Source organism: Antechinus flavipes, chromosome 1 (genome assembly GCF_016432865.1).
Source record: "Antechinus flavipes isolate AdamAnt ecotype Samford, QLD, Australia chromosome 1, AdamAnt_v2, whole genome shotgun sequence".
Lineage (NCBI taxonomy): Eukaryota > Metazoa > Chordata > Mammalia > Dasyuromorphia > Dasyuridae > Antechinus > Antechinus flavipes.
Window position 1 is genome coordinate 25,372,298 of NC_067398.1, and position 15,493 is coordinate 25,387,790.

At 37.6% G+C, this 15,493-nt stretch overlaps 1 protein-coding gene across 14 annotated transcripts in view; it reads right to left on the bottom strand.

The window, feature by feature from the left end:
* Positions 1-15,493, bottom strand: part of MAGI1 (membrane associated guanylate kinase, WW and PDZ domain containing 1) — a 702,436-nt gene that overhangs the window by 4,750 nt on the left and 682,193 nt on the right. For 4 of the 14 annotated variants that reach the window (XM_051980360.1, XM_051980345.1, XM_051980320.1 and 1 more), the window contains 5 exons: positions 15,052-15,255; positions 6,919-7,012; positions 6,722-6,782; positions 5,923-6,069; positions 3,522-3,660 (listed from right to left, as the gene is read on the bottom strand). In XM_051980360.1, coding sequence (XP_051836320.1) covers positions 3,522-3,660; positions 5,923-6,069; positions 6,722-6,782; positions 6,919-7,012; positions 15,052-15,255 — 645 coding nt within the window. Of the gene's footprint in view, positions 1-1,402; positions 1,492-3,521; positions 3,661-5,922; positions 6,070-6,721; positions 6,783-6,918; positions 7,013-15,051; positions 15,256-15,493 lie in introns of all 14 variants that reach the window. The other 10 variants (XM_051980312.1, XM_051980354.1, XM_051980398.1 and 7 more) reach the window with 9 other exon arrangements.

Below are 15,493 nucleotides of genomic sequence, written 5' to 3' on the forward strand. Positions count from 1 at the left end.
CTGTTCCACCCCATCCTCCACTTCCACTAGAGTTTCAAGTTTGGGGCAGAAGTTCAGTTAGCCACCTTGATGATGATTACAAATTAGAGAGGCCTGGAGCCAAACTGCCTGTTGTATGATCCATAATCTCATTTCCTCACTTTTCCCCAAATCCTATTTAAGGTACCTGCATCAGGATAAAAAAGCTTCATTCATTCACCATCACAGGGAGGCAACTACTGTGGGGCAGATGCAAAATAGATTCATTTAAAATGTAGTTGTTAGAAAGGGAGAGACATTTTTTTTTTTTTATCCAAGGCTATGAGCTTTGGGTTTCCCATCACAATTCTGTATTCGTACAAAAAGAGTTTTCTTATTCTTCCTCTTTCTTTAGGGGATGGAGAGCCCATTATAACTGACTGCCTTTAAGTACCAAAGGGCTTTCCCCTAACAAGAGGGATTATAATGAGGATCATGGGTTTAGGACCCCAAGAGACCTTAGAGGCCATCTGATCATGTCCCCTTCTCCATTTTATAGATTAGAAAACTAAGGGCCAGAGAGATAAGGGATGTGCCTAAGGTTGCAATAATCTCTAAGGCTTCTTCCAACTCTAAATCTGTGAAGCTATACATAATATCTTAGTAGGGTTATAGGATAAACATTGGAGGGGGCCTTAAAAGCCACTCAGGTAACTAATTATGTTTGACCCCAATGAGGAGAAACTAGAAGCAATGGGTAGATTAGCAGAGAAGCCAATTTTTGAGTGTTAATATAACAAAAAATAACCAGTGTCTAAAAGTGGAATGGGCTGCCTCAAGAACACAAGTTTCCTTTTGGAAAGTGCTAGCTGTATGGTCATTAGCTAGAGAAGATGGGGATGATTTTTAAAAAAATGATAACAATAATAATAGTTGGCATTCTTATGCTATATAGCATGTGAAAATAGAATTCATATTCACTTCAAGGTTTATAAAATGCTTTACAAATGTTGTTTATCCTCTTAACAACTCTAGGAGGCAGCTATGAATATCATCCCCATTTTTCAGATGAGAAAACTGAAAAACATTGAGATTAACAACTTGCTAAATGTCTAAGGCTGGATTTTGACTTAGGTTTTCTTGATTCCAGCTCTGGCCCTTTAAATACTGTGCCATCGAACTTTTTCTAGGTGGGAAGGGATACTTATTCAGGTCCAGATCAAACCAGATGGCCTCCAAAGTTTTATTGTGATCTTGGTCACCTACTTACTTTGACAGGCAGCTAGATCAAAGCTTGAATAGGTTAGGTCATGTACTTACAATTTAAAGAAGGCAGGGGAGCGCTCAGAATGAATTGCCATACATATCAGTATAGAGCAAAGCGGAAGCAATGAGGGAATTAGGCCACAGCACAGAAACACCTAGGATTGACTTGGCTACAAACCGTAGTTTGGTTATGGCCCATAAGGTAGAAGCAAGCCTCCCCGAGCTTGTCATTTCTCATACATGCAGCGATATTAGGAGGGATCATCGCTGAGGAAGTGAGAGCCCAGCACCAAGAACAGTCAGAAAAAGAGAAAGAGAGAGAGAGAAAAGTTGAACATTTAGATTCCCTATAACAAAGGTGAAAGAAAAAAAAAGTAATAAATCTTCATTTGGTTATCTTAGGGCAAAGAAAGTTTATTTGTCCAGTCAGACAGTCTAAGGCGACACCCAAATAAGGCTGGAGAGACAGCAATTATGATAGTAGCATAATTAGACAGCCAAAAGGTGACTCAAAAACCCAAGACAATGAATGCATCCATTTTTTTTTTTAAACATCCAGAATAATGACACAGGCTGGTATAGAAAAGGCATTGACAATTAACAAAAAACCAAAACAAAACCCAGAGTTCCATCCGCCCCCCCTGAAGACCGCGACGGTGGTGAAATTAAGTACAAAAAACTCATTACAAAAATAGCCTCACAGAGGAGTGGGCCCCAATCGAGTAAGAAAAATATTGGAATGGAACATAGCATAACCAACCCACTTGTGACTCTCATTGATAGAGCTGAGGGGCTTACGCCCAAATGACACTTGCAAATGGTTACAGCAGCATGAGCCCAGTATATTTTACTCTTCCTTTGAAACTGCATATTTAATGATCTTTATTTTTAGCCCAAAGAACACTGGTGAATCTTGGATTTTTTTTTTTTTTCATCCTCAGTGCAACAGACATATACTTTGAGATGTGAAGCTGTACAGGGCGGTTACAATGGGTCCCCAACGACATGGTACATCCAAACAAGAGGAGCATAGAGGGAAGACAAAGAGGAAGACAGAATATCACACAGTTTCAGTGCCATCGTTGAATCTAGTGGTAAGAGGTTTAGTGCAGAAAGGTGTGCCCAGCCACCGCCTGGGAATGTTGGAAACATTCCTCCACTTGAGTTAGAATTCAGAGTCCCATTGGGTCATTTCCTAAAGGGGCCTTCAGCAGAACCTCCTGTTTTTGGCCCAGAGTGTTCGTGCCAAATGGCATACGCCACTGGGAAGGTGAGTGTTCCAAATGGGCAACCCCATCATATCGAGTGACACTTGATTCAAACATCTCAGCAAGTCCCAGAATTCAATTGTGAATTGTGCAGAGCGACTTTCAGAAAGGAGGTCTAAATAGTAGTTAGTATCCCTAATAAGGGGCAGCCAAGTTCAAGGGTATCCTTCAATCACAGTTTCTATAGAAACTTTGAAGACCTTTGGTTGGGAAGAGCCCTACATCTAGGGCATAATTTTTTTTAAACAATTATTTCAAATAAATAGGACATAATTATCATAATATACAATATTTTCCCCATCAGAACTCAGTGCTGTCTATTCAACTTGCGTCTCTAGCTATGATAAAGGAATAATAATGTATCATTTAGCTTTCCTTACAGGAAAGGTAGAGTAGCATCTTTTCCCCATGATGAGCACTGGAAATGTGTTTCATCCTTTATCATTCAAAAATATATGACTAAATATTAACAGACTTTTTTTTTTGACAACAGTGGGCTCAGAAGGTCTGAATTTAGGTGGGAAGAGAAGGAGTGATTGTATACAGAGATTCAGAAGAGCTGAGAATTTCATGTCTCTGAATACAGACAAATTCAACGACAAAAAAAAAAAAAAAAAAAAAAAGTATTTGTGCCTCAACATATCCCTCAGGAAACCTGCTTTCCTCCTTCTTTAAAAGAACAATGTCATTTTGTGCTAGCAATGGAACCACTGAGAAACAGTTTGGCACAGTTCAAACAAACATTCCTTCTTTCTTGATTGGTCTAGACCAAATGTTCTCTCTCTGATCACCAGAAAAGGGGGCTACGATGGGCTTGCCTAACTCTCCGCCCCAGTCCATGGAAGCAAGCAAAAAGGATGAAATGTGCAGAGATTTCAGAACAAGCGAGGCAATTAATCACGTGTTGCAAAAAGGTTGGTAAGACACTGGTGAGAAAGGAAAACAAAAGTAATTTCCCGCTGCGGCTCTGGAGACAAATTCATGGAGTGATGCCAGGGAAGAAAGGAAGGTTTTCATAGTTTGACCCACCATATTCCGGTACCGAGCCATCTCCTCGTTTCAGAAATAGACGAACTCTGCGGCCACCATTTTTAATCAGTTCTATAGCCCGAGAATGCTTCATATTTTTTGTGGTTTCCCCATTGATTTCTAAGATTTCATCACCAATCTAACAAGTAAAAAAAAAAAGAAGAAGAAGAAGAAAATCAAAGTGTCAGAGTAGGAATCTATCCTAAGTGACAGAGTATCCTACCTTGCACTGAATGACTCATCTGATTTAGGGGAAAAACTATGAGAACTACAAAAAGGAATGGAAAAAGGGTTTGGAAAAAGATGAATTAGGGCATCTCCCCTAGTTAGAAGCCACACCTTATTGGAACGCTTAGGACAATCCGCCCATTATTTTGATGACAACCTTGCAAATATGCAGGGAGTTCATTAGGTTTTAATTATAACTGAGTCAAACATCTCAGCACAAAAAAAGGAGTTTATATCAATAACATCGCTTTGTTCAAACATTTTTCTATAGAAACTTCTATGATCTGTGGATGGGGGGAAAATCAAAGTCATCCCTGGTCACTAACACATACCAGATAAATATAATGTGACTTAAGCACACAGCCATAGTGCCCCACCCTTTGTCTCTTCACTTGGTTTCACCTCCTACATTGACTCTTGAGAACAAAATTAAAGTACCATTTGCATAGTCCTGTAAGGTTTATGAAGATATTATAAGTATTATTTTAGTTGAGGATGACATGGATAAGGTTTCTTGCTCAAGAGTTTGAGTGAATTTGTGTCAATGCTGCTTTAAGTATATTCTCTCCTAAGTAGTTCCTCTCCACACTTCTTTCTCCTCCACCCCCAAAATAATTTGTAAGAGAATGTACTGAATTATAGGTTAGAATCAGGGAAACACTCAAGAAGTTTTCCTAGAAATTTATAATCAGCTCCTTGTTCAATGTCACCAACAATTTTTATGCAATGATTCTTTGAAATTTTGAGGGCTGAAATTCTTTTAAAAACACCAATTTTGAATTTCTTTTAGGGGGGTTGATTAATCACATATCTGAAAATGCCAAGGGTTTGATTGGACAGCAGAACAGATCATCTATATGGCTGATTATTCTTTGATCTAGTTAAAACTGGAGATAATATCTAGCTTTTTTTCCCTTTTCTTTCTCTTTCTTTTTCTTCCCCTCCCCCTCCTCCTTTCTCTCTTTTTTCTTCCCTTTTTTCCTCTTCCTCCTCCATACTTTTCCTCTTTCCTTTCTCTTTCTCCCTATTTATGCCCACAGACATGTAAAAATGCATACACACTATATATACATATTTATGTAAATTTTGTGAATTAGTAATTTTCTGCCAATGTATTGTATAGATATGTAAATAAATCTATCTATATATTAATATGTACATATAAATATAGCTATTTATATACTGTCTAAAACATGTAACCTATATAACTTTGTTTTAAAGGAGAGCACATTTCAGTTGCAAGTGGTTACATGGAACAAATCCAAGTCACTCTTTTTTGTCTGTTTATTTGTTATGACATTATGAAGTCCTTACAAGATAATCATCTCTAAGATAATGTAACTATAGTGTAAATACTTATGTTGTATTTTTTTTTTTTACAGTAGTTTGGTCCAAGTTCAATTTGGGACTACTTAAGAAGTTTGTGCAACCAGAACAAAGAACTTTGTCCCTCTTTGCAGTCCCTTGGCCCAGCATCCTTCCTTCTTTACTTGCTTTTAGGGCAGATTTTTTTTTTCTTTCAACTGTATCAATGAATTCCCTTTCTTTGAAACTCATCTCAGCTTTCCACCAAAACTGAATCCTAGGATCTTATGAAAATCCCATAGGCCTCTTGATTCTTAGAAAGTTGATCTGTCTTTAAAAAGGGGGTAAATTTTTAGATATAGTAAAATTGTTTTACAATTATGTTGATTTGCAAATAACTTTTCAAGAGGATAAGTTTTATTAATGACTTTTATTTGTTGCTGTTTAGTCATTTTAGTTATGTTTAACTTTGTGAGGATTTTCTTGGCAAAAATACTGGAATGGTTTGCCATTTCCTTCTTCAGCTCACTTTACACATGAGGAAACAGCAAACAGAGTTAAGTGACTTGCCTAGAGTCATACAAATAGTTAAATGTCTGAGGCCAGATTTGAAACTCATGAAGATGAGTTTTTCTGACTTCAGGCCTGGCACTTTTTGGATACAGGCCATCCCACCACTAGCAGTATGGAACTTTTTGGTTAACAAATAAAAACAGTTAAGCAAAACCAACTGAAAGGGTAATCATATCTTTTGATGTAGGCAATGTTCTATATTTATAGTTCTCATCTCTCTGCAAAAAAATAAAAAAGGAAAAAAAAATAAAAAAGAAAAAATGTTTGCAAATGTAAGTATCCTTTTAATACCTACCCTCATCTTTCCACATCTCTCTGCTGGACCATCCTCAGCTAATCGCAAGACATAGAGATCCATATTATACTCTCTGCCACCTCGAAGACTGAAACCAAATCCTTTGGCTCCTCTTTCCAGTTCAACAGTGTAGAAATCTTGGTCCTGCTGAAAGACGTGGAAGTAGAAGAACTGTTAAAGTCTGTATGTCGAATTAAGGTGCTCCCAAGTATTTTTAGCCATTCATTCATTCATTCATTCATGCATGTCATTGACATATTCATTTTAGTCATTCATTCATATGCTCATTAATTTACTAATAGCCTAGAACATGTAGAACATCAATAAATAAAAAATATAATAAAATAATTATGATTAAGAATTAATCCTATCTTTAAGTGACCCACTTTTTACATTATATTTCTTTTGTAAGTCTGGTGCTTGGGTCATTCAATATGGGCAAATTAATTTCCTCCTGGCCAAATGCACTTTGGGGTCACAGACCCTTCCAAGAGCTCTATCATTGGCTATTAAAAGCTTTGCTCTTTTGTCTAGGGGTTGTATTTGGCTCGGGTTCTTTTGCTCCCAGGAAATGAAAAAAAAAAAAAAAAAAAAAGGGATAGCAAGGAATTTTTTTTTTTTAAGAACAGAGTATTAAGCCTCATTTTTAAAACAACTAGATCTGAGGTTTTATGGCAGATAAATAGTTATTTTATAAGGGTTATTTTCCCTGTTTTAAGAGTGTCTCACAAAAATAGCCTCAGTGAATCAGAAGCCAGAGTACTAGGTAAATGAAGCAAATGAAAGAAGCTGAGCTCACCTGTGCAGCTTGGGGGGCTTTGAAATCAAACTGTGATTCCTGCTTTGGTTTAGCGTTGTTCCTGTTGGATGAAGAGAGAGGGAGGGAGAGAAAAAAAGAGCAACTCATGGGAAAACTGGGAAAGAATCAAGGGCAATCAATGGCTGGCCAGAAATAAATGTAGAACATAAAGTGCATCTACATGTACAGAAGCTGACCTGGTCTCCTGGGCTCCTTGTTGGGAAGGAGTGTGTGTGGTGGTAATGGTGGCAATCTTTTCAGCATTGGTCAACAAAGTAGCATTCGAAGATTCTGCAGGGAGAGACAGGAAATCAAGAGTTATGTGGTTTCCTGTAGTCCTATCTTGGTCAATAGCATTCTGCATCCCCAAATGATGTGCATTTACTCTGTATTTTTTTATCTATTTATCTGGGTACTTGTTATGTTTCCCCTAGTAGAGTGTTCGCTACATGAGGGCAGGAACTTTTTAATTTTATGTCTGTTGTCTCTAGTACATACAACAGTCCCTGGTGCAGTTTTTTTTTTTTTTTTTTTTTTTTTTTTTAAGACTGGATCATTTTAAAAGACTGGATTCATCAGTACAGGGAAACAGATCATTCCTTGCTTCACAACTTTGAGTTAAATATTTGCCTGGGGTACTGAGAGTTTAAAGGTCTTTAAAGGGCTGCTTGGAAGGTACTCATAGCACACAGTAGGTGCAAAATAAATTCTTGTTGAAGTCAATTGAGATGAAGGATTGGTCACAATCACTTCGTTAACAGACAACGAATTTCTGTGTACCGGGTCCTGTACAAGAGCTTACTAGAAGGGAATTCTATAAACAAACGGTTGATCTGCTTTACAATGAGTCTGAAATATTCTTAACAGATTTTTGGAAAAGTTCATGCCGTGAAATTGCTATATGACCAGGCAGAAATGAAGCACATCCACCAGAGAGCACAGGATGGTCCAGAAGTCCCAAGACATGAAAGCAAGTGGTTCACAATGCTTAGCACAGTACCTGGCACATAGTAGGGACTTAAGAAATGTTGACTTTTCTATCTCTGGTCAGATATGGTTATATCCATCTGTGATGACTGCTATGGGGGAAGCTGAGGGCTCTCAAGTTGCAGTGGACTAAGCCTATCAAGGATGTGTCATTACTAGGTGAGCCTCTAAGAGTGGAGGGGACACTAGATGGCCTAAGAAAGGGTGAACTAGCCCTGGTTAGAAACAGAGGAGGTCTATACCAATTAGAATGGCATCAGAGCTTTGAGTAGACAGGGAACTCTGGGTATTTAAAAAATTTAAACTAAAATTGAAAAAAAAAAAGAGTTTTCACTGAAATCCAGCTCTAAAGAAGAATAGTTTGTTGGAATTGGACCTTATCAACCCAACCTCTGTGTTTACACATTTCAGCTAGTTGCTGCTTCTATTTGTTTTTTTTTTTTTTTCCCCTACTACTGACTGCCGATAGTGAAAGCGAACTAACGATATTCTACTTCCAAAAACAAAAACAAAAGCACATCATGTCTTTATTCTCTTTACTGGGCACAGTAGAAGATACTGGATTCTCGGGAGAACTTTTCCAGTTCTGTTAGTGAAAGATTAATTTTTAAACCTGCATTGTTAAGAGCCTGAGCCTACAAGTGTAAATTGGCTATACCAAGCAGCCTACGAATATGAATACATTCTCATGTAAATTGCCTTTTCTTCTCACTAGACACATTCAGAAGCAACTTCATTAAAATCTCCAGAAATCTGCAGAGCAGAAGCTTGGAAAACACATCCCATGTATGGGTTTATTATCTACACAACAATGGGTCTGTGTGCTGATTCTAAGTTCTTTGTTCTGAATAGAAAAAATAATTTTCCTTTGTCCAAGGTGATTGTGACCAACAGAATCATGGGTGAACAATGCACAAATACCTTGGGTTGGAAGAAAAAAAATACATGTGTCTGATAGAATGAATACATTTTGAGGGCAGGGACTAACTGATTTATTTGGATTTGCCATATCTAGACATAGCACGGTGGTAGGGACTTAGGAAATGCTTTTTGGGTTGAATATTTTTCATAACTTTTTTTAGGATGGGTAGGGGAAATTTTATACAAACATACACATACATACACACACACTATGCATATACATGCTTGTATATTTAGTATTTACACATACACATACACATGTATTGTATATATATATATATATACACACATACATATAAACTGAATGGTTCAGATACATTTTCAAAGGACAGATTTGCACGGGGTTGAGGTTTGGACTTCATCATTAACCTTTCAGAATAAATGTCATGGAGGGGAACTCATTGGTTTTTTAAAATTTCTCTAGCCGAGATACATCTCTGACTTGGAGGGAAGAACCATTATATTCTACCATTTTTTTTAAAAAGGTTGTAGTGGGGTCAGGAGATCTGAGTTATACTCTTGAACCTTACCTCTCTTGGACTTATTTTATATGAAGGTGATATGAGGAATCAGATGTGGGAAGGAAGGGGGGTTAAGCTTGAGAGCCTCTAAAGATTTTTCAAGCTCCCCAGTGCTCTGAGATGACAATACTAGATGGCCTTTCCAAAGCCCTTTCAGTATATTTTTTCTTATATTCTCAGATCAAGTTATTTTAGATCAATGACTGGACTTTCTCGATACCTGAACGATCATACCTTCTATGGAACACAGTGGGACAACAAGGTCTCTGTTGTCCTTGATCTGGATCACAGCAGAGTTCGGATAAATCTTTGGAAATGACATTAACTTGTTCAGATCATTGGCAGGACTCAAAGAATAGAGCAGATATATATACGATTATGTACAGGATAATATGTAGCAGCATACATTATATCATTATGAATAATAATAATAGATACAAATGTCTTCACTGGTATAGGGAATTCCTAGGTGAAGAACCTCCCTCTACTAATGCATGTGGCACCTTTTCTGTAATTTATTACTCTCTGAGAGGTGCTAAATGCATTGAGTGGTTCCAGTGATTGCCCAGGATCACATTAGTGACCTAGTATATACTAGAGCTAGTATGTGTTAAAGGTAGGATTTGAATGCAGATCTTTCTTAACTTCAAGGCTGACTTTCAATCCATGATAACATACTATTTCTCATTCATAGTTACAATAATAGTATCAAACATTTATAAATCGTTTTAAGATTTGAACAACCTACAAACATTGTCTGAGGGCCTTCATGGCAATCCCTGGGGGCAGATACTGAAGGTATTATACCCATTTGGCAGATGAGAGAAGTGAGACTGAACTGAAATGACTCATTTAGCGTCATATGGATACAAATTTTCAGAGGCTCAATTCAAACCCTGCCTTCAGTTCTAGGAGCCAATCTGTTGCTCACTTGCAACACCAATGACACTCAAGACATCGTCATCAAGACCTTCCAGAGTATTTGGCAGCCATTCGGTTCATTCCCACTCTTTTTCTTCTCTATTGCTCGCTGCAATTACACTGAGCCTAGTTGAAAAGAAAAAGTACAAGACTCTACTGGTCTGCAGGGAAGTTGCATACAAGACATCAGGGACAATGTTTCCTTGTAATTAACAGTAAACATAATCACTGAATTATGCCACGGTATCATGTCAGGTTTCTTTTGTGTCATGGTTATACAAGCGTTTCCTACCTCTATCAGATTCAGATGTCATAATTATTTTTTCATCTTATTTATTTTCATCCTTTTCAGGAAGCTGATTCTCATACAGATGGGGTTCTTTGTTTCTCTTCTGGTCCAGTTGCCAATTTTCTGTATTCTACTATATAGATTTTCAGATTGGAAGTAATTATGAATTTTTATTGACTTTTCACATGGTATTCCGAATTGAGCTGATTTCTTCTTCTCTGGTGATTTCCCTCATTTAATTCTGCATTAATGGGTGATTCATGCAAAAGTCAAGGGAAGCAAACACTTGTTTGCAATTTAAAGTGAAGAACTTTCTTTTCACATGACTTTGATATTCTGCTATATAAGTGTTATCAATTCAATGAAGGGTCTTTAGAAATAAAAGACCAAATTTCCGTTCACAACTCATTCCAGCTTCCAACGTATTAATTAATGCAAGATGATTAAAGTAGTAAGAAGAGCAATGGCATTTTGTCATTTTTATTGGCCACTTTCAGAATACCCCAAGTGGCCTCTGCGTATCTCGAGATTCCTACAACATTTTAAACCACATCGATAGATTTGTGTTTAATTTAATCAACATTGTATTAAACAGTCAGCATTTAAGCAGTGATGACAACTGAATAAAATGCTTCTTAAATAGACTTTGTTTCTTAATACAAAGCTGAAGTCCATGTAGTATGGTTTGCTAGGACACTATAAGTGGAAGCAGACAACCTGTCTCCATGCAGACAGATCTTATAATAGGAACATAGATTTTAGAACTTAAAACATATGTAGCTAGATGATAGTTTTACAGATCATAGTTTTGGAGGTGGGAAAGACCATTAAGGACACTTAGTCCAAATCTCTTATTTCAGAAATGAGGAAACTAGTGAACCCCATGGAAGTTGTGAAGTGGCAGAGCTGGAATTTAAGCCCAAATCTTCTGAGTCTAACTGATAGTTTCTTGGGGATAATGAGAGCTTAAATGGCTTACCCAAGGTCACGAATCAAGTGTTTCAAAGGCAATTCCTCAAACCTACGTCTTCCTGACACCAAGAAACTTCTAGTCACATTCTACCATACTAACTCTATTTTTCATTTTTTTATCTGCCTTTAAGAAGTGGAGACCTCTTAGTAATTTGGAAAGATTGGCTTTTTTATGATCACTCCTGGGCTTAAGTACCTTATATCTTTTCCTGAAAGGTTATTTATAATAATTTGAGTACTCCTAGACAAGTCAGAAAAGCTCCTGCTATGCTACCACAAAAAGCATTTACTAAGAAGACCCTGCCATGCTGCTCAAGCTATTGTCATGGCATCCACATGATTCGGGACACAAGATCTCTTGGATCTCATTTTTAGGCATAAAATATGGTGGGCACTCACAATTACAGCCATTTTCTATACCGACAGCCCTAACCTCAGCCAGGGCATCTGTGTTACAAAACCAAACAGATCAAGAAAGGGCAGAATTATTCATTTCATGCATATTTTAATGCATAAATATATAGGTTATTAATATTTAAGTAAGTATTTGAAAATCTGAATGCCATGAACATCAGAAGAGTATTAGGAAATGTCTTTTTTAGATTGTATGGTTATGATGCTCTTTTCTTTATGCCTGTGGATGGCTATTTATCAAATCTTGGATCCTTCTCCTAAAGACAAGTATGGGTATCGATCTGACTTCATGGCTTTTTCAGTGAAACAGTAAGTAGAGTATAATACTACTTCCCGGGTCATTATATACTTTAATCTAATTTCTATGGAACAACAAGTCTGACAATATGATTTAGAATGATATAGTAATGTGTTGGTTCTGGAAGCCTTGAGTTCAGATCCTCCCTAAGAACCTTACCTGGGGAAGTCACCTATCCTCTCAGCCTCATTTTCTGCACTTACAAAATGTGGAAAACAATAGCACTTACCAAACAGGGTTTGGGGGAAGATCTATTGGGAAAATGTATACAAAAGATGCTGTAAATCTTGAAGTGCTACCCAGATGTTAGTTATCATCATCATCATCCTTCCTCATTATTGAAGGTGGATGGAAGGATAGAAAATGTGTACCTTCCTTTCTGAATTGCTCAGGTTGTATACAGGTATACCTGTGCAACAATGCTGAACAAATCAGAACTGGGGCTTTGTTTGGACTTCCTCAATGGATCCAATCATGAGAGTAGGGCAAAACAGATCTAATGCTAATTTTTATAATATATATTTATTTATATATCTGTATATTTCAATTATAGGAAATAATTATAAATAAAAAATGAAATGGAACATTATAGATCATAACTATGTAAAACAAATGATTATGTAATTGATATTAACAATAAGCACTCATTGAGCACTTTCAAGTTCATGAAGTGCTTTATGTGCAGTAGCCCCTTTGAAGGGAAGCAGAGAGGATGGAGAGAGAAGTGAGTGAGAGAGTGGGTGAAGATAAATGTGGTAGAGCCAAAGAAAGAACTAAAAGGAAGACAATTCGTGGGAGGCAGTGGGAGGAAGCCACCTGGGAGGATGGAGAGAAGGGCACTGAGGCCATGTCCTCAAATGAACTAGGCAGAGAAGTAGTTCCTAGTGGTCCTGGGTGCTGTCTACACAGGAGCAAAAGCAAGCCTGGTGATCCTGGCAAGGTTTTAGAAGATGACGTGAAAGACGCCATTGGTTTCTATGAAGACATCACTAGATTCTGATTTAAAGGGGTTTGCTGGCCTCTGCTTGTTATAAAAAGCTCATGTTTGATACACCTAGGGTGTGATATTGGCCCATCAAGATGGAAGAAGAAAACTTCAAAAGTCTGCAAGTTTAGCTAGAGCATTTATCTCCCACCCCTCTTAGCAATAAGGTCCATCACATTGTTTTCAACACAGGAAACTGTGACTATGATATGATTTACTCATACCAAAGCCATTATGGTGAGAATTCAGCACCTTTTTTTTTCTTTGAGATATTTGCAAATTGCCTGATAGTTTCCCTCTGCATCTCCTCAGCAATGGGGTTTCAGCAAATAAACCTGTAATCTTCAGTGGGCATTTCCCCTTATTTAAAAGGCACCAAATACATTTTTTACACTTTTCTAATATTGAGTATTTTAAAATATTGATTTACGGGGCAGTAAGTTAACCTCAGATAAACTGTTAGCAGACCTCTAGCTTCCATGTTTTTCAGAACAATGAAATAGACATTTGAGAGCTTTCTCCATCAACACATTTCCCTTTCGCTCAAAAGAGATGTTTTACAACATAATTTTGTTCATAAGGGAGCAAAGATCATCAAAAATATCTGGCAAAGAATTCTTTTTTTTTTTTTTTTCCTAAGGAAGGTTTATACTTATAATGCAGTTAAGATACATCACATCAGATTGTCATCCTTGGGACCACGAATCATGCTTGTCCAACTCAATTATCTCTCGTTAACATTTTAACTTGGTTTCTATTAAATATCAGTAAGAATGAGTCCAAAATAGTATTCTGGTATTAGTCCTATCTGGGAGAGGGAAAGAGTGGGGATGGTTACATTTAGTCTAAACCAATTTGCTCAGAGCATTACAGATTTTGTTCCTTCCTCATCTTCAATTCTGGCTTATAGGATTTTGAGCTGGAAGAAACCTGATAGAACTTTGGGTCACAGATTAAATGGTAGAAGGGATATTTTTAGAGAGAAGAAAACTGGGGTCAAGAGACACCTTATAATTTGCCCGGAGTCACAGAAATATGAGAGGAAAAACCAAAGACAATGATTCCATCATACACATACACACATGATCATTCCCTCCCCGACTTCCAATGGAATATAAGCTCCCTCCAGAGAAAGAGACTATTTCATTTCTATCTCTGTATCCCCCGGACCTATCCATGTGTCTGTCCATTCCCAAGTGCTTATAAATCATTAAAGACTAAAAATCACATGGTCTTTGTTTCTGAGGATCAGGAAGCTAACATTGGAATGTAAACTCTAAGACACTTACGTGGAGGAGAAAGTTTGTTCAGTGAAGAGCGTTTGTGGAATTGAATTGAGATATCCCTTCTGCTATCAACCACTCCATTAAGAAACAAAACATGCTAGTAAAAATAAAATGGCTTCCCAACAAGCTTCGAGTGCCCGCCCAGACTCTCCTCTTTTATATTTATGAAGTTCCTGGAGGTTGGTTAAATTTCAGGGATAGCACATGTTAAAAATTCCAGAGCCGTTTCCAGCTATGCTTTCAAAGCATCTCACATATGCAGACTTAGTATTGGTAAAGAAGAGGGTGCTGAGGGCTAAGGAATGAGGTCAAGTTGAAGATTGTCAGAGATCTTCACCCCTGAACCTCAAACAGGGCCAGAGTGCAGATCTTTCAGTGAGAGGGAAAGATGCAGTTAATACAGGTGGTGAAGCTTTCACACATTTACTTGGTTAGGGATGGACATGGTAGCTTATTTCATTATATGAATGAAAGAGAGAAAGGGGGAGAGAAATAGAAAGAAAAAGAAAGAGACACACACACACACAGACAGAGAGAAGGAAAAGACAGAAAGATGATGAACAGAAAGGAAGAGGGGGAAAGAGAAGGGAAGAGAAAGTGGGACAGAAAGATGAGGGAGAAAGAAACATACAGAAAGATGAAAAAGGAGACAGAGAGAGAAAGAGAGAAAGAGAGAGAGAGAGAGAGAGAGAGAGAGAGAGAGAGAGAGAGAGAGAAACACATAGATATACTTTACCATCCCCTGGAATGATGCGGAGGGTAACCGTGTTTCCAGCTTCCTTGATTAAGTTGACAATGTCTGAGTGGGATTTGTTGGTGATGGCACATCCATTCACGGCCAAGATCCGGTCTCCTACTTTCAGTTTGCCACAGCGGTCAGCAGGACTCCCCTCAATTATCCGACCTATTTTGTGGGGCATGGCCACACATGCATTTCCTGCTTTTGTAGTGAGTTTTTAATTTTTAAAAAAAAATTATGTGGGAACGTAGTGAAGGGAAAAGGAGAAAAAGGATTGAAAAGGGAAAGAGAAGGTTAAGGGTTAATTAATTAAAGCATTAAGCCAAATGTTATTAAAGGAAAGTTTTGCACTGATGGGTCAAAACATTGGCAATCCCGTGGCATGGAGAGCAAGTATAACCGTGTTAATGCTGCCACTTACTTCAAGTCCTCTGGCTAA